The 20233-nt window shown below is 37.5% G+C and overlaps 1 protein-coding gene across 16 annotated transcripts in view; it reads left to right on the forward strand.

The window, feature by feature from the left end:
- Nucleotides 1-20233, forward strand: part of LOC110445868 (twitchin-like) — a 191456-nt gene that overhangs the window by 30695 nt on the left and 140528 nt on the right. For 15 of the 16 annotated variants that reach the window (XM_021490707.1, XM_021490699.1, XM_021490768.1 and 12 more), the window contains exons 3-9: nt 441-459; nt 9947-10095; nt 10747-10902; nt 11845-12153; nt 13434-13469; nt 16144-16156; nt 17444-17660. In XM_021490707.1, the coding sequence (XP_021346382.1) occupies nt 441-459; nt 9947-10095; nt 10747-10902; nt 11845-12153; nt 13434-13469; nt 16144-16156; nt 17444-17660 (899 nt within the window). The remainder of the gene's footprint in view (nt 1-440; nt 460-9946; nt 10096-10746; nt 10903-11844; nt 12154-13433; nt 13470-16143; nt 16157-17443; nt 17661-20233) is intronic. The other variant, XM_021490750.1, reaches the window with a different exon arrangement.

Raw genomic sequence — 20233 nt, forward strand, 5'->3', positions numbered from 1 at the left:
AGACGATAGGACAGTAATGTATACAGAAGTTAGACAGACGATAGGACAGTAATGTATACAGTAGTTAGAGATGATAGGACAGTAATGTATACAGAAGTTAGACAGACGATAGGACAGTAATCTAACAGTAGTTAGAGATGATAGGACAGTAATGTATACAGAAGTTAGACAGACGATAGGACAGTAATCTAACAGTAGTTAGAGAGGATAGGACAGTAATGTATACAGTAGTTAGAGAGACGATAGGACAGTAATGTATACAGTAGTTAGAGACGACAGGACAGTAATGTATACAGCAGTTAGAGACGACAGGACAGTAATGTATACAGTAGTTCGAGAGACGACAAAACTGTAAATTATATTATTATTATCCTTTTGATTTGTTTGTATTTTTTTATCATTGAAAGTCATTTATTGTATATTTTTTGGTTTTGTTTCAGCTAAACAAGGCCAGAAACAGTAAGTATTTCTGTTTTTATAATTTATGTTCCTTCCGTTGTGTCCATTTGTTATTGGTGGAATCTCATTTCTGGATGTTGACTTTATCCTTGAGAGATGTGACTTTTTATAATAAATTAGTATTTGGCAAAACGAAAACAACTTGTGTGCCATTAGCTCTGACACCTGCCCTGTGATACATTAGAGTATTAAATTCAATAGTTGTCTGTGTAAATCAACATCCAAGTATGTAAAGGTAGACCACCTGATATTTACCTGTATAGATAGACCACGTGATCTGTACCTGTATTGGTAGACCACCTGATATTTACCTGTATAGGTAGACCACATGATATTTACCTGTACAGGTATGATAGACCACATGATCTGTACCTGTATCGATAGACCATATGATATGTACCTGTATAGGAAGACCACCTAATGTTTACCAGTTTAGGTAAACCATGTGGTCTGTACCTGTACAGGTAGACCATGTGATCAGTACCTGTATAGATAGACCATGTGATCTGTACCTGTATAGATAGGCCATGTGATCTGTACCTGTACAGGTAGACCATGTTTTATGTACCTGTATAGATAGACCATGTGATCAGTACCTGTATAGATAGACCATGTGATCTACCACATGATATTTACCTGTATAGATAGCACACATGATCTGTACCTGTATTGGTAGACCACCTGATATTTACCTGTATAGATAGACCACATGATCTGTACCTGTATTGGTAGACCACCTGATATTTACCTGTAAAGGTAGGCCACCTGATATTTACCTGTATAGGTAGACCACATGATATTTACCTGTATAGATAGACCACGTGATCTGTACCTGTTTTAGTAGACCACCTGATATTTACCTGTAAAGGTAGACCACCTGATATTTACCTGTATAGGTAGACCACATGATATTTACCTGTACAGGTATGATAGACCACATGATCCGTACCTGTATCGATAGACCATATGATATGTACCTGTATAGGAAGACCGCCTAATGTTTACCAGTTTAGGTAAACCATGTGGTCTGTACATGTACAGGTAGACCATGTGATCAGTACCTGTACAGATAGACCATGTTATCTGTACCTGTACAGGTAGACCATGTTATATGTATCTGTATAGATAGACCATGTGATCTGTACCTGTATAGATAGACCATGTGATCTACCACATGATATTTACCTGTATAGATAGCACACATGATCTGTACCTGTATTGGTAGACCACCTGATATTTACCTGTAAAGGTAGACCACATGATATTTACCTGTATAGATAGACCACATGATCTGTACCTGTATTGGTAGACCACATGATATTTACCTGTAAAGGTAGACCACCTGATATTTACCTGTATAGGTAGACCACATGATATTTACCTGCATAGATAGACCACATGATCTGTACCTGTATTAGTAGACCACCTGATATTTACCTGTAAAGGTAGACCACATGATATTTACCTGTATAGATAGACCACGTGATCTGTACCTGTTTTAGTAGACCACCTGATATTTACCTGTAAAGGTAGGCCACCTGATATTTACCTGTATAGGTAGACCACATGATATTTACCTGTATAGATAGACCACGTGATCTGTACCTGTTTTAGTAGACCACCTGATATTTACCTGTAAAGGTAGGCCACCTGATATTTACCTGTATAGGTAGACCACATGATATTTACCTGTACAGGTATGATAGACCACATGATCCGTACCTGTATCGATAGACCATATGATATGTACCTGTATAGGAAGACCACCTAATGTTTACCAGTTTAGGTAAACCATGTGGTCTGTACATGTACAGGTAGACCATGTGATCAGTACCTGTATAGAGAGACCATGTTATATGTACCTGTATAGATAGACCATGTGATCTACCACATGATATTTACCTGTATAGATAGCACACATGATCTGTACCTGTATTGGTAGACCACCTGATATTTACCTGTAAAGGTAGACCACATGATATTTACCTGTATAGATAGCACACATGATCTGTACCTGTATTGGTAGACCACCTGATATTTACCTGTATAGGTAGACCACATGATATTTACCTGCATAGATAGACCACATGATCTGTACCTGTATTGGTAGACCACCTGATATTTACCTGTAAAGGTAGGCCACCTGATATTTACCTGTATAGGTAGACCACATGATATTTACCTGTACAGGTATGATAGACCACATGATCCGTACCTGTATCGATAGACCATATGATATGTACCTGTATAGGAAGACCGCCTAATGTTTACCAGTTTAGGTAAACCATGTGGTCTGTACATGTACAGGTAGACCATGTGATCAGTACCTGTATAGAAAGACCATGTGATCTGTACCTGTACAGGTAGACCATGTTATATGTATCTGTATAGATAGACCATGTGATCTGTACCTTTATAGATAGACCATGTGATATGTACCTGTATAGGAAGACCACCTAATGTTTACCAGTTTAGGTAAACCATGTGGTCTGTACCTGTACAGGTAGCCCATGTGATCAGTACCTGTATAGATAGACCATGTGATCTACCACATGATATTTACCTGTATAGATAGCACACATGATCTGTACCTGTATTGGTAGACCACCTGATATTTACCTGTAAAGGTAGACCACCTGATATTTACCTGTATAGGTAGACCACATGATATTTACCTGTATAGATAGACCACGTGATCTGTACCTGTTTTAGTAGACCACCTGATATTTACCTGTAAAGGTAGGCCACCTGATATTTACCTGTATAGGTAGACCACATGATATTTACCTGTATAGATAGACCACGTGATCTGTACCTGTTTTAGTAGACCACCTGATATTTACCTGTAAAGGTAGGCCACCTGATATTTACCTGTATAGGTAGACCACATGATATTTACCTGTACAGGTATGATAGACCACATGATCCGTACCTGTATCGATAGACCATATGATATGTACCTGTATAGGAAGACCACCTAATGTTAACCTGTTTAGGTAAACCATGTGGTCTGTACCTGTATAGGTAGACCATGTGATCTGTACCTGTATAGATAGGCCATGTGATCTGTACCTGTACAGGTAGACCATGTGATATGTACCTGTATAGATAGACCATGTGATCTGTACCTTTATAGATAGACCATGTGATATGTACCTGTACAGGTAGACCATGTTATATGTACCTGTATAGATAGACCATGTGATCTGTATCTGTACAGGTAGACCATGTTATATGTACCTGTATAGATGGACCATGTGATCGGTACCTGTATAGATAGACCATGTTATATGTACCTGTATAGATAGACCATGTGATCTGTACAGGTAGACCATGTGATCAGTACCTGTATAGATAGACCATGTGATCTGTACCTGTACAGGTAGACCATGCTATATGTACCTGTATAGATAGACCATGTGATCTTTACCTGTACAGGTAGACCATGTGATCAGTACCTGTATAGATAGACCATGTGATCTGTACCTGTACAGGTAGACCATGTTATATGTACCTGTATAGATAGACCATGTGATCTTTACCTGTACAGGTAGACCATGTGATCAGTTCCTGTATAGATAGACCATGTGATCTGTACCTGTATAGATAGACCATGTAATCTGTACAGGTAGACCATGTGATCAGTACCTGTACAGGTAGACCATGTGATCTGTACCTGTACAGGTAGACCATGTTATATGTACCTGTATAGATAGACCATGTGATCTGTACCTGTGTAGATAGACCATGTGATCTGTACCTGTACAGGTAGACCATGTGATCAGTACCTGTATAGATAGACCATGTGATCTTTACCTGTATAGATAGACCATGTGATCTGTACCTGTATAGATAGACCATGTGATCTGTACCAGTACAGGTAGACCATGTTATATGTACCTGTATAGATAGACCATGTGATCTGTACCTGTATAGATATACCATGTGATCTGTACCTGTATAGATAGACCATGTGATCTGTACCTGTACAGGTAGACCATGTTATATGTACCTGTATAGCTAGACCATGTGATCTGTACCTGTATAGATAGACCATGTGATCTGTACCTGCATAGATAGGCCATGTGATCTGTACCTGTACAGGTAGACCATGTGATATGTACCTGTATAGATAGACCATGTGATCTGTACCTGTATAGATAGACTATGTTATATGTACCTGTACAGGTAGACCATGTTATATGTACCTGTATAGATAGACCATGTGATCTGTACCTGTACAGGTAGACCATGTTATATGTACCTGTATAGATAGACCATGTGATCAGTACCTGTATAGATAGACCATGTTATATGTACCTGTATAGATAGACCATGTGATCTGTACAGGTAGACCATGTGATCAGTACCTGTATAGATAGACCATGTGATCTGTACCTGTATAGATAGACCATGTGATCTGTACCTGTACTTTTTCATTTTGCTATCTGTACATTTGTGTTACGATGTTTGTGTTATGATGTTAAACTGATAATCTTGGAGTTGGGTTATAAACTTGCATATGCTCCTGCCTCAAACCAATTATTTGTCTTCAACTCATTCACCCCTCAAGACACATTTGAACTCTTCCAATTCAAAGGTTGGAATGGTTCATCATGAAATTTCAGGGGTGAATGAGTTAATAACTTGTCTCCGAGTTCCTGTGAAGAATAACCGAGATGAAATTAAGTATTAGGATCATAGTGATTTGACCTTAACTACAGTATCTTGGTTTACGGTCCCTAAACTGTGATCGTGGCAAGTGGCCTGTATTTTACATATTTGATCTGAAAGAAAAGTTCTAAAACAAGACAGGAAATGCCTATTCTTACAAGGTGCAATGCATGCTGAGAAAGTTCTCCTCTGTTCCTGCTGCTATCTGATGGAAGCTTGCCAAGGTGTACACATGTAAATAATACCTGGGTTATTGCTCTGAAAGCTGAAGATGGTCTGTCCATTATGTGTATGTACCTACAGGAAATAGCTACACCCATCCAGAGCTATGTTACATGTTGTCAGACGATAGATATTAGGCTGTAGGTCTGTAACTATAAAAAGATGTCAGAGAAGTTATTTGCATGTTATGATTATAGGTTGTAGCATGGGAAGTTGTGTTGTCTTAAACAGTTCTCTTATTCATGTTGGTAAGATTTCCTCTAATCTCTAATTAAGGTACATTTTGTTGATTTTCAGTGGAATACAATTCAAATTTAGATGGAATTTTGTTGAATGTGTGGAGCCAACGCCTTTACTTTTAGTTGAGGTTTTGTGGGTTCTGTTATCCATTGCTAAGATACACAGTATGCAAGGCGATTGATGGACTGGCTACCAGCCCTTAAGTTTATGAAGAATTTCTTGGCTGCATTTTACTACTAGCTTATCTCCCCCTAGTTCAGAACCTAGTCTAGAATCAGACATCCAAGTGATCAACATTTCTAGAGTTCAAGTTGTTTTCTTAATTATTAAATATTCTAGAGACGCGGCCAGTCTAGGCGATTGAGGAATAGGGGAAAACTAGGTGTAATATTCAAACACAACGAGCTCGGGATAGGAATGGAATTCTGATATGATTGCAGTTAAACTATATCCTCGTTTAGGTGGGGCGGTGGGTATTCTTTATTCAGTATTATCATTTCATAGCTGTATATAAAGTGTTGGTCACTCCCCAACATAATTTTCTAAAAGCTCATCTACAGTTAAAAATAAAAGATGTTTTTGATTATATTTACTGTTATTCTTTATCACAATTGTCAATAACATGTAACAATTGCATTTTACATAGGTGACTGTTACGGCCCACCGGCTTCGTCTTTCACTTAGTTTGGAATAAAAAAGGTTGTTTATTCGTATAAGCAGGGCAATGTCCCTGAGACTGGGGACCAAATTTAACTCATTTATCCCTGAAGACATATTTGAACTCTTCCAATTCAAAGGTTGGAATAGTTCATTATGAAATTTCAGGGGTGAATGAGTTAAAGCCTTTGATGAGATTTCTATCAGCAGGTGTAAGATGTTGGAAGTATTTGAAACATTTGTTTTTCTGCTAGTTTGCCTACACTGTTGCTTGTAAAGCATGCAAAGTCCAATACCATAAGTTAAAATGTAGGCTATGGAATTTTGGTTTACACTGCACAGCTGGTTTATCTGGTAGAGGTGAAAAGGTTACATTGGTGTTTAATGTAATTGACGAGTTAGTATCACAGGGAGGGATATATTTCCTCTGTAGGAGATATACATCAATGTCAATAATGGGTACTGGGGGGCTTAATGTTGTACATAACTCTGTTAAAATAATGTTTGCTAGCTTGTTTACAGATAAAACTAGACAACATGACAAATATGATCTTTCTATATGTGTGTAGTTGAACTGGGCTGGGTTGATCGTCAGCGACCAGGTAGCTCAATTGGTAGAGCGTCCATCTAGAGTTTGGAGGGTCCCCTGTTCGAATCCGGGTCTGGCCATTAGATTTTCTCTCACTCCTGTTACAAAAATTGGCGAGCTTGCCAACCCTTGTTTCTTGGAAGTACGCTTAGCAAGGGGATACCCGAACTTGGGTTGTAAATAGTTGTGTCTTCGGGGGCGAAGACTTAGAAAAAGAAGGGAGGAATTAAGCGGAACTGGGCTGGGTTGATCGTCTCTGTCCAGGTAGCTCAATTGATAGAACGTCCGTCTAGAGTTCGGAGGGTTCCAGGTTCGAACCCCGGTCTGGCCATTACATTTCCTCTTTCTTCTGTTACACACAATTAGGATGTAATCTGCTCAGTTCACCGATTTCTGACTGATAGCTACACCTTACAGAATTGGCTGCTAAACGTAGTTTAAACAATATTTAAAATAGGGTGTACTGGATATTGATGTCAAGTATCAAAAGTCACTCAAAACCAGAAAAAAACATCCTGGAACTCATTCACCCCTGAAGACACATTTGAACGCTTCCAATTCAAAGGTTGGAATAGTTCATTATGAAAATTCAGAAGTTAACTTATTCACCCCTGAAATTTCATAACGAACTCATTCACCCCTGAAGTTTCATAATGAACTATTCAAACCTTTGAATTGGAAGAGTTCAAATATGTCTCCAGGGGTAAATGAGTTAGTATTGTTGTATCTCCTGTGTATAAACAGACCTTAAGTGGAAATCTTCTTCACAATTACAACTGGTGCAGCCTATTCCTTAGTCTTTTCATGATATTGAATCATAGCACACTGCTGGAAGGGGTGCAACTCTTGTAGACTTTCACAACAGGAGGCTGGAAAGTGGCTTTGTTAGATAATAGTTTGTCTTATCTATACTACGTCAGAAAACAACAAACACATCTGTACGCTTGCCTGACTAGCCTGTCGAGTGTAGTAGAAAAGTTACAGAACGCTACTATAGTAAAACATGTACTCCTACAGAATACATAATTCAGGAGTGGAAAACCAAAGCTGCCCTGTGGTATACATGAGCCCTCTTCACCTGAAGTAAATATGACAAATAAATATGTAATTCTAAAGCTTCTATTGTTTTGTTTAGTCCAGACCACTGTACTATACCAAATAGTCATGGTATTGATATAAGTATTCCACTTTTTAATTTAGCAAAAACCCATACTCAGTCTTACAACTCACACTAGTCAATGTACATGTACCTATAGCTGAAACACTTTCACTCCTGAGATACAATATTAACTGGATCATTCTTTCCAAATTGAATGAGTAGACCTAATCTCTTAGGAAATTAGTTAACTGTTTTACTGGGCCCCTCCCTTCCCTTATTGTGTTATATAGATATCAAGTGTTTGGGATGAGCTATTTTGGAGATTTTGTGTGTGTTGCCAAGATATAAAGTAGTCAACAAAAAGGCATATCATTTTCATGCTTATTAAATGTTAATAGTGCTTATATTCTCTGGTGCTTGTATCAACTGTTGCTTATATCACATGGTACTTATATCACCTGGTGCTTGTATTACCTAGTGCTTATATCACATGGTGCTTATATCACATGGTGCTTATATCACTTGGTGCTTGTATCACCTGTTGCTTAAATTCTCTAGTGTTTATATCACCTGGTGCTTGTATCACCTGTTGCTTAAATCCTCTAGTGCTTATATCACCTGGTGCTTATATCACCTGGTGCTTGTATCACCTGGTGCTTATATCACCTGGTGCTTGTATCACCTGGTGCTTGTATCACCTAGTGCTTATATCACTTGGTGCTTATATCACATGGTGCTTATATCACCTGGTGCTTGTATCACCTGGTGCTTGTATCACCTAGTGCTTATATCACTTGGTGCTTATATCACATGGTGATTATATCACCTGGTGCTTGTATCACCTGGTGCTTGTATCACCTGGTGCTTATATCACCTGGTGTTGATATCACCTGGTGCTTTTATAACCTGGTGCTTGTATCACCTGGTGCTTATATCACTTGGTGCTTATATCACTTGGTGCCTATATCACCTGGTGCTTATATCACTAGGTGCTTAATTCACCTGGTGCTTATATCACCTAGTGCTTATATCACCTGGTGCTTGTATCACACGGTGCTTGTATCACCTAGTGCTTATATCACATGGTGCTTGTATCACCTAGTGCTTATATCACATGGTGCTGACATCCTCTGGTGCTTATATCACCTGGTGTTTATATCCTCTAGTGCTTATATCACATGATGCTGACATCCTCTGGTGCTTATATCCTCTTGTGCTTGTATCCTCCAAACTCCACAACCCAGGTTCTAACTCCCTGTCACCACAGGAAGGGCCAAGGACACCATTTGTAACAGGAAAGAGAGTTGTGTGCTTCCACTGGGGATCGAACCTGTGATCCCAGACTTCCTAGTTGGATGCTCTGCCACTGAGCTAAAGGGAAATTCCTATGTACAATTAAAATCTGCCACATATGAATGATATTGTAGTAGTGTATTACCAATGTTCTGGTAATATATTATGGAGTTTGTATTGTACTAATTTTTTTGTTGTGAATAAACATTGTTTGTTTGGAGACCTAGCAGCTTGAGAAAGTGGATTAGTTGTATTGTAATGACTGCAGAGAGTAAAGGCTGGTTTTGCTATTTGATAGTGTGGAGTCAGTGTCCATGTATGGTAGAGGTCCGATTTCCTACAGTACACAGACACTTGTTAACTAATTGATCACTTACCAGTGTGTGGGCTTTGATATCCCTAAAGTAGCTCTGCCATGCTCTATATATATCAGAACCCTGTGGCAGGTAATTGTTACTTTATATCCCTCTAACTGGACCTATTATCTTTCCTCCATTCTTTTCCATAAAAAAGTATGTTGTGTGTGTTTCATATTTGTTGTGTATTATACTGAATACAATTTTCTGAGAGCAATGTGGAATAATAAGATGAATATTAATAGAGATCGGCAGACATTTGTTTAAAAAACAATTTTTATCTTTTTTTCATATAGCAAAAAGAACAAACTATCTTATCACAAAGGATTGTTCGTAACTAAGTTGTTTTTATTTCAGACAAGATGGAATTGCTCCCAACTTTATACAGAAGCCTGTTACCAAGCAGGCAGACAATGGACGTAAACTGTTGTTTGAATGTCAACTGACAGCCGACCCTGCTCCGGAGATCACATGGTTCAGGGACGATACTTTGATCAAGGCTGGTGGTAGGTTATCTCCCTTTAACAAAACTCTACATCAATGTACAGAGTACACTATAGCTGTTCAATACTTTACTCATCACCCCTGAAATTTAATAATGAACTATTCCAACTTTTGAATTGGAAGAGTTCAAATGTGTCTTCAGGGGTGAATGAGTTAAGGAAAATGTTTGGTATAAATGATTCTTCTCTATAGTTCTGTTCAGCATTTGTATAAAGGAAAACTATCCAGTATATAAACCCCTTATTTTATGAGAAATCTTCAATCTCATTTTCAGAGTATCCTACCTATCCCATATATATGTGAAGTCTTTCGTCTTAAAGATCCTACCTGAAAACCATTCCATCTTCTGAATCAAATGACTCTATCTAGCAGCTACTTAATATTTCTATGAAATCTTTGACTTCAATGACCCTAACAGGCAGTTCTGCAAAATCTTTCGTCTCAATGTTTGGTTTAAATTTCTTCATAAAATAAGCAGAGCCTTTTTGAAAGAAAAGTTATCTTTATTTTTAATTTCAAATTAATAAATTTTTCCTTTGTACAGGTGTTCTTTGGCCATTAAATATTATAATGAAACCAAATGTGAAACCAACAGTATCATCACTATTTAATTATGAAATGAATTTTGAGATCTTTTCCTTGCTTTATTGCAGATCGTATCAAAATTACTACCAGTCCACAGGACCAGAAGAAATACTTTATTGTACTGGAAATTGATGGAGTCAATGCAAAGGATGCTGGAAACTATCGGGTTACAGCTAAGAATGCTCTCGGAGAGAGCAATGCTACAATCAGGCTTAATTTTGACAGTATGTAAATCATTCAATAGTTAAGTAACTGAGGTGCCCTCCTCAGCTAACAGTTACCTACACGGTAGATAGTTAGCTTACCTATCAACTCATTCACCCCTGAAATTTCATAATGAACTATTCCACCCTTTGAATTAGAAGAGTTCAAATGTGTCTTCAGGGGTAGATGAGTTAAAGGGAATTTCCTTCTAATTTAATGAATAACAAGCATCTAAGCTATTCACTTCAGTAACACACATGTTTTTAGACAGAGTTTATTGATGTTGATGTATAACAAAGCAACGTTCAGTTTAAATTATAATGCTCCAGGTTACATTATAATAGTTCAGGTTATATTATAATAGTTCATGTTATATTATAATAGTTCAGGTTACATAATAATAGTTCAGGTTACATTATAATAGTTCAGGTTACATTATAATAGTTCGGGTTATATTATAATAGTTCAGGTTATATTATAATAGTTTAGGTTACATTATAATAGTTCAGGTTACATTATAATAGTTCAGGTTATATTATAATAGTTCAGGTTATATTATTATAGTTCATGTTATATTATAATAGTTCAGACATTATAATAGTCCAGGTTATATTATGATAGTTCAGGTTACATTATAATAGGTCAGGTTATATTATAATAGTTCAGGTTACATTATAATAGTTCAGGTTAAATTATAATGCTCCAGGTTACATTATAATAGTTCAGGTTATATCATAATAGTTCAGGATACATTATAATAGTTCAGGTTATATTATAATATAACCAGGTTACATAATAATAGTTCAGGTTATATTATAATAGTTCAGGTTATATTTTGATATTCCAGGTTACATTATAAAACTTTATCATTCTAAACATCATATCTAACATGATTTCTGGTTGCGTTTTCAAACAGTTTTATTACTTTTACTGTGACTAGAGCTGTTCTCCATTGTTTGCAGGTGAAGAGAAGAAAGCTCAGGGTCAGAAACCCATATTCACTCAGAAACCTGTCATCAAACAGGCAGGAGACAAAATCGTGTTCGAGTGTAAATTGTCTGCCGACCCAAAACCAACGATTGTGTGGTACCAGGGCACAAAAATAATAAAGGATGGAGGGCGCCACAAGACGACAGTTAGTGCTAACAAGAACGATTACACTGTGTGTCTGGAGATAGCCAACCCTGCCAAGGAAGATGGTGGGGAGTACAAGGCCGTGGCTAAGAACACCCTTGGCGAGTCCACTGCCACCATAACACTCAACTTTGAAGGTTTGTGTTCCTGTCTGCACATATCAAATAAAGAACTGGATATAAAATTTTGTAATAAGAGTCAATATTTGCATATCTGAGTTTATTTCTAATGAATCGCTTAGCTCCTAGCCAGGTAGATCATAATACCGCAGGAGTCTGACATATTTATTTTGGAATCAATTGTCATATCATCCCCAATGAAATAAGACAGTGTTTATAGTATTATTTTTGTCTGTGTGTGTCCAGCGTGTGTCTATTAACACATTTTGTAGACTATGTGTTCTAAAGGAATGACAAACCTTTCCTTTTGAAACTTTTGTTTATCATGATCAGATCGTCTGTCTTATTACACTATCAGGTCCATTGGGACAAAGGTCAGATCATTGCTACATTTCTTATGGATCATAACCTTTGACCTAAGAGGTCAAGGTTAGGACAAGGGGTCAAAAGTTAAATAGTTTAAATACTTGTCCAAACCATCACTTATCAGTGACTCTCATACTTCAATTTATTTATAGTAAATATATGAATGACAGTTATAATACATTGTTAGCAGTGTTTCTGAACACTCTCTTAGGACTGAACAAAAATGAAGGTCCAAGGGCAAGGAAGGGGCCGCGGTGGCCAAGTGGTTAAGGGGTCTGACATTCTATTACCAGTAGCCATCTACCACTGGGTCGGGGGTTCCCAGCCTAGGTGGGGCAGTCGCCAGGTACTGGCCGTAGGTCGGTGGTTTTTCTCCGGGAACTCCAGCTTTCCTCTACCACCAAAACCTGGCACGTCCTTAAATGACCATAGCTGTAAAAAGGACGTAAAACACAAACAGATCAAACCAAGGCAAGGATCTTAGTAACCTGGAGTTCAATTTGCTTTTATTCTCTTTGGTTCCTAAAATAAGTTAACATGCTTATAAAATATGATAATCAATGTAAATCATTTGAATCTAAAAATACATGTAACAGGCAATAGTTTGTATACAAAATTGTGTTAATCAATTGTTGCTACCTTTGCAGCAAATATGTACAAAATTTCCTTTGGGCGGAAACATGGCAATAAAATATTATACTGGTCATACATCATAATAAAAGCATTATCCTATGTTCAGATTATTTTTCGATAAACGATAAAATAAATAAATATGAAACTTCAATATGGTATAGGGCATCCTATCAAAACTACTGTTAGCGTTTGTTTAAGGTTTATTCACCTGTTGTGTTACTTCACTGTGAAGCTGAAAGTGCTGTAGTAACACTGATGTTAATGATTTACTTGAACACTTAGGACACATTGTGTTTCAGTGACCAAAACTAAAAGTATATGTGTTATGATGGAAGGTAAGACTGTTGTATATACCATCACCCTTACTGCTCTGTCACATATCCAGACCTGTTGTATATACCATCACCCTTACTGCTGTGTCATATATCCAGACCTGTTGTATATACCATCCCCCTTACTGCTCTGTCACATATCCAGACCTGCTGTATATACCATCACCCTTACTGCTCTGTCACATATCCAGACCTGCTGTATATACCATCACCCTTACTGCTCTGTCACATATCCATACCTGTTGTATATACCATCACCCTTCCTGCTCTGTCAAATATCCAGTCCTGTTGTATATACCATCACCCTGACTGTTTGTCAAATATCCAGACCTGTTGTATATACTATCACCCTTACTGCTGTGTCAAATATCCAGACCTGTTGTATATACCATCACCCTTACTGCTCTGTCACATATCCAGACCTGTTGTATATACCATCACCCTTACTGCTGTGTCATATATCCAGACCTGTTGTATATACCATCACCCTGACTGCTCTATCAAATATCCAGACCTGTTGTATATACCCTAACCCTTACTGCTGTGTCAAATATCCAGACATGTTGTATATACCATCACCCTGACTGCTCTGTCAAATATCCAGACCTGTTGTATATACCATTACCCTTCTGATGTGTCAAATATCTAGACCTGTTGTATATACTATCACCCTGACTGCTCTGTCAAATATCCAGACCTGTTGTATATACCATCACCCTGACTGCTCTGTCAAGTATCCAGACCTGTTGTATATACCATTACCCTGACTGCTGTGTCAAATATCCAGTCCTGTTGTAAATACCATCATCCTTACTGCTGTGTCAAATATCCATACCTGTTGTATATACCATCACCCTTACTGCTCTGTCAAATATCCAGACCTGTTGTATATACCATCACCCTTCCTGCTGTGTCAAATATCCAGTCCTGTTGTATATACCATTACCCTGACTGCTGTGTCAAATATCCAGCCCTGTTGTATATACCATCACCCTGACTGCTCTGTCAAATATACAGACCTGTTGTATATACCATCACCCTGACTGCTCTGTCAAATATACAGACCTGTTGTATATACCATCACCCTGACTGCTCTGTCAAGTATCCAGACCTGTTGTATATACCATTACCCTGACTGCTGTGTCAAATATCCAGACCTGTTGTATATACTATCGTCCTTACTGCTGTGTCAAATATCCAGCCCTGTTGTATATACCATCACCCTGACTGCTCTGTCAAATATACAGACCTGTTGTATATACCATCACCCTGACTGCTCTGTCAAGTATCCAGACCTGTTGTATATACCATTACCCTTACTGCTCTGTCAAATATCCAGACCTGTTGTATATACCATTACACTTACTGCTCTTGAATGTTTTTTATGCCTTTACCTTACAGCGTGTTGTTAGATCATGTTGTTTCTAACACTGTTTGCAGTGTGTTGTATCCTGTTGTTTCTAACAGAGTGTACAGTGTATCATATCCTGTTGTTTAACAGAGGGTTTAGTATTGTATCTTGTTGTTTCTAACAGAGTGTACTGTATTGTTTCATTTTGTTTATAACAGAGTGTACAGTGTATTGTATCCTGTTGTTTCTAACAGAGTGTACAGTATTATATCCTGTTGTATCTAACAGTGTACAGTATTATATCCTGTTGTTTCTAACAGAGTGTACAGTATTGTATCCTGTTGTTTCTAACAGAGTGTACAGTGTATTGTATCCCGTTGTTTCTAACAGAGTGTACAGTGTATTGTATCCTGTTGTTTCTAACAGAGTGTAAGGTGTATTGTATCTTGTTGTTTCTAACAGAGTGTACAGTGTATTGTATCCGGTTGTTTCTAACAGAGTGTACAGTATTATATCCTGTTGTTTCTAACAGAGTGTACAGTGTATTGTATCCTGTTGTTTCTAACAGAGTGTATGGAGTATTGTATCTTGTTGTTTATAACAGAGTGTACAGTGTATTGTATCTTCTTGTTTTCTTACAGAGTGTACAGTATTTTATCTTGTTGTTTTCTAACAGAGTGTACAGTGTATTGTATCCTGTTGTTTCTAACAGAGTGTATGGTGTATTGTATCTTGTTGTTTATAACAGAGTGTACAGTGTATTGTATCTTGTTGTTTTCTTACAGAGTGTACAGTATTGTATCTTGTTGTTTTCTAACAGAGTGTACTGTATTGTATCTTGTTGTTTTCTAACAGAGTGTACAGTGTATTGTATCTTGTTGTTTATAACATAGTGTACAGTATTGTATCTTGTTTTTTTCTAACAGAGTGTACAGTATTGTATCTTGTTGTTTATAACAGAGTGTACAGTATTGTATCCTGTTGTTTTCTTACAGAGTGTACAGTGTATTGTATCTTGTTGTTTATAACATAGTGTACAGTATTGTATCTTGTTTTTTTCTAACAGAGTGTACAGTATTGTATCTTGTTGTTTATAACAGAGTGTACAGTATTGTATCCTGTTTTTTTCTAACAGAGTGTACAGTATTGTATCTTGTTGTTTTCTAACAGAGTGTAAAGTGTATTGTATCCTGTCGTTTATAACAGAGTGTACAGTGTATTGTATCCCACTGTTGATATATTTAACATGTCACTGGTGAAAAACCATTGTAGATATTGAACATTTGATGCACTTTTTAAATTTGTTTTTATTTCTGTTTATTACAGGAAAGAAAGCAGCGTAAGTACACTACCATTACCTCTGTAGAGTCTTATAAAACCTAGCTACATGTATCGTTAATGTGAAACTTTTAAATGAGCAGTTACACGTATTGTTATTGTGTAACCTTTAAATATTAAACTACACGTATCGTTATTGTGATACCTTTAAATACTTAAATACACGTATCGTTATTGTGAAACCTTTAAATACTAAACTATTTGTATCGTTATTGTGAAACCTTTAAATACTTAACTACACGTATCGTTATTGTGAAACCTTCAAATACTTAACTACACGTATCGTTATTGTGAAACCTTCAAATACTTAACTACACGTATCGTTATTGTGAAACCTTCAAATACTTAACTACACGTATCGTTATTGTGAAACCTTCAAATACTTAACTACACGTATCGTTATTGTGAAACCTTCAAATACTTAACTACACGTATCGTTATTGTGAAACCTTCAAATACTTAACTACACGTATCGTTATTGTGAAACCTTCAAATACTTAACTACACGTATCGTTATTGTGAAACCTTCAAATACTTAACTACACGTATCGTTATTGTGAAACCTTCAAATACTTAACTACACGTATCGTTATTGTGAAACCTTCAAATACTTAACTGTATCGTTATTGTGAAACCTTCAAATACTTAAATACACGTATCGTTATTGTGAAACTTTTAAATGAGTAGTTACACGTTTTGTTATTGTGAAACCTTTAAATACTTAACTACACGTATCGTTATTGTGAAACCTTTAAATACTTAACTACACATATCGTTATTGTGAAACCTTCAAATACTTAAATACACGTATCGTTATTGTGAAACTTTTAAATACTTAACTACACGTATCATTATTGTGAAACTTTTAAATACTTAAATACACGTATCGTTATTGTGAAACCTTTAAATACTTAACTACACGTATCATTATTGTGAAACCTTCAAATACTTAACTACACGTATCGTTATTGTGAAACCTTCAAATACTTAACTACACATATCGTTATTGTGAAACCTTCAAATACTTAACTAAATGTATGGTCATTGTAAAATGTTTAAATACGTAGCTACACGTATTGTTATTGTGAAAACCTATGTTGCTTTGGTGATATTTTTTCTATTTAGGCATTGTGTTACAACTTATGGGAATGATAAAAATTCAAAATGTTTGGGTAGCCAAGTTTAGATGAGAGAATCAGTACACAATGGTATTTTTTGTTATATCTATATTTCTTACAGGAACGATTTACCTGTGTAGTCCCCTTATTTTTGTCCAATATGTCCACAGAGCCCCGGAGGGAAAGGCTCCCCATTTCCTACAGAAACCATCCATCAAGCAGGAGAAAGCTATGCTGGTGATGACTTGTAACCTCGAGGCCAAGCCGATTCCCAAGATACGATGGTTCCGCGAGACCCAGGAGATCAGTGATGGGGGCCGTTATAGTGTAACCCTCACACCAGTTACAGGCGTGTCTGACAGCTACACAGCCATGTTACAGATCAAGGTAGGGACCTTTCTTCTCTGACCTGCTGTTATAAATAAATACCTGTGACCAAACTTTGTTACAAGAATATTCTTTGTTCCTTTGCCTTGCCTTACCAGACTTTGTGTTTAAAAGATCTAAAGTGTTGTTTTCACATAGGCAGACAATAGTGGTCTCTAGACTGTTGTCTTCAGGAATGTATATAAGAGTTGTATCTGAACTGTTGTTGTCGGAAATAAATATAATAGTCTGTTGTCTTCAATAATGAAGACTATGGTAGTCTGTAGATTGTTGTCTTCAGGAGGGAAGACTATGGTAGTCTCTAGACTGTTGTCTTCAGGAGGGCAGACTATGGTAGCCTCTAGACTGTTGTCTTCAGGAGGGAAGACTAAAATAGTCTCTAGACTGTTGTCTTCAGGAGGGAAGACTAGAGTTGATTCTAGACTGTTGTCTTCAGGAGGGAAGACTAGAGTTGATTCTAGACTGTTGTCTTCAGAAGTGTAGACTATGGTAGCCTCTAGACTGTTGTCTTTAGGAGGGCAGACTATGGTAGTTTCTAGACTGTTGTCTTCAGAGGGAAGACTACAGTAGTCTCTAGACTGTTGTCTGCAGGAGGGAAGACTAGAGTTGATTCTAGACTGTTGTCTTCAGGAGGGAAGACTAGAGTTGATTCTAGACTGTTGTCTTTAGAAAGGAAGACCTCAGTAGGCTGTAGACTGTTGTCTTCAGGAGGGAAGACTAGAGTTGATTTGATTCTAGACTGTTGTCTTCAGAAGTGTAGACTATGGTAGCCTCTAGACTGTTGTATTTAGGAGGGCAGGCTATGGTAGTCTCTAGACTATTGTATTCAGGAGGTAAGACTACGGTAGTCGCTAGACTGTTGTCCTCAGGAGGGAAGACTAGATCGAGTTGATTCTAGACTGTTGTCTTCAGAAGGGTAGACTAGAGTTGATTCTTGACTGTCGTCTTCAGGAGGGAAGACTAGAGTTGATTCTAGACTGTTGTCTGCAGGAGGGTAGACTATGGTAGCCTCTAGACTGTTGTCTTCAGGAGGGAAGACTAGAGTTGATTATAGACTGTTGTCTGCAGAAGGGTAGACTAGAGTTGATTCTTGACTGTTGTCTGCAGAAGGGTAGACTATGGTAGCCTCTAGACTGTTGTCTGCAGAAGGGTAGACTATGGTAGCCTCTAGACTGTTGTCTGCAGAAGGGTAGACTAGAGTTGATTCTAGACTGTTGTCTGCAGAAGGGTAGACTATGGTAGCCTCTAGACTGTTGTCTTCAGGAGGGAAGACTATGGTAGCCTCTAGACTGTTGTCTGCAGTAGGGTAGACTAGAGTTGATTCTAGACTGTTGTCTTCAGAAGGGTAGACTAGAGTTGATTCTTGACTGTTGTCTTCAGGAGGGAAGACTAGAGTTGATTATAGACTGTTGTCTGCAGAAGGGTAGACTATGGTAGCCTCTAGACTGTTGTCTTCAGGAGGGTAGACTATGGTAGCCTCTAGACTGTTGTCTTCAGGAGGGAAGACTAGAGTTGATTCTAGACTGTTGCCTTCATGGGGAAAGATAAGAGTTGTCTCTAGGCTGTTGTCTTCAGAAGGGAAGATTATTTACAGTTTTTTATGCCTTTTCAGCCAACACTCAAAAATCGTTTGACTTTTGACTGATTAGACATGAAGTATAGTACAATTGTACCTTAGAGGTTCTGGTTGAAATGTTATATTCACTTCTTGCATTTCCTGTTTTGTTTCAGCCTAAGGATAGACAGTGATTTACTTTGCTATTTTTCCTAAGTGTCTTGAACATCAGATTTTACAGATTTATAAAAATGTATTGACATTCCAAGAGCAGATTACTGAGATTCCAATGTAGTTTTCACTGCAGTTCCTCCTGTTAAATAGACACTTTAGCTCATTCACCCCTGAAATTTCATAATGGACTATTCCAACCTTTGAATTAGAAGAGTTTAAATGTATCTTCAGGGGTGAATGAGTTAATGGATGGCTTTAAACAGTTAGATACACACTTCACATAAGATCCAAAAGTTTTTGAATTCAAATAATTTTCCAGTTTAGAGCGTACAGATGTCTAGTGTGAGTTTCTATGGAGCCAAGTCATTACTGTCATATCTGGTGCAACACAATCACTTTAAATTGGTTTTGTGGGAATGTTCGTAGCCAATCCTACTGATGCTGTCTCGGGAAAGGAAACACTTATGCACTGTTAGGATAATTACATAACCTGCGTCTATTTCAAACAGGAGGAGAGGAAACACCCTACTGATGGACGGGCAGGGTAGACAATAATAATCACTCATGTTCAGTCCGATCATGCACAGACAAACACGTTTTATTTTCTGTCTGTTACAAATTAGCTGAAATTTCTTGCATTTCCTTGCAGCAGTTTTTTAAGTCATTAACTGGAATGTTGTGAGAATCACAGAAGGCCAGATCCTATTGCTCTTAGGACGTTGTGTGTACAGCTAGTTATAACACTGGGGCTGGTAATGGTGATGAATGTCTGCACCACCCACAGTCCTTATAGATATATATACTTAATCATCATTACACCTGTAAGTTAAAGGCACCATCCTGA

The sequence above is a fragment of the Mizuhopecten yessoensis genome, unplaced genomic scaffold (assembly GCF_002113885.1).
Source record: "Mizuhopecten yessoensis strain PY_sf001 unplaced genomic scaffold, ASM211388v2 scaffold267, whole genome shotgun sequence".
Lineage (NCBI taxonomy): Eukaryota > Metazoa > Mollusca > Bivalvia > Pectinida > Pectinidae > Mizuhopecten > Mizuhopecten yessoensis.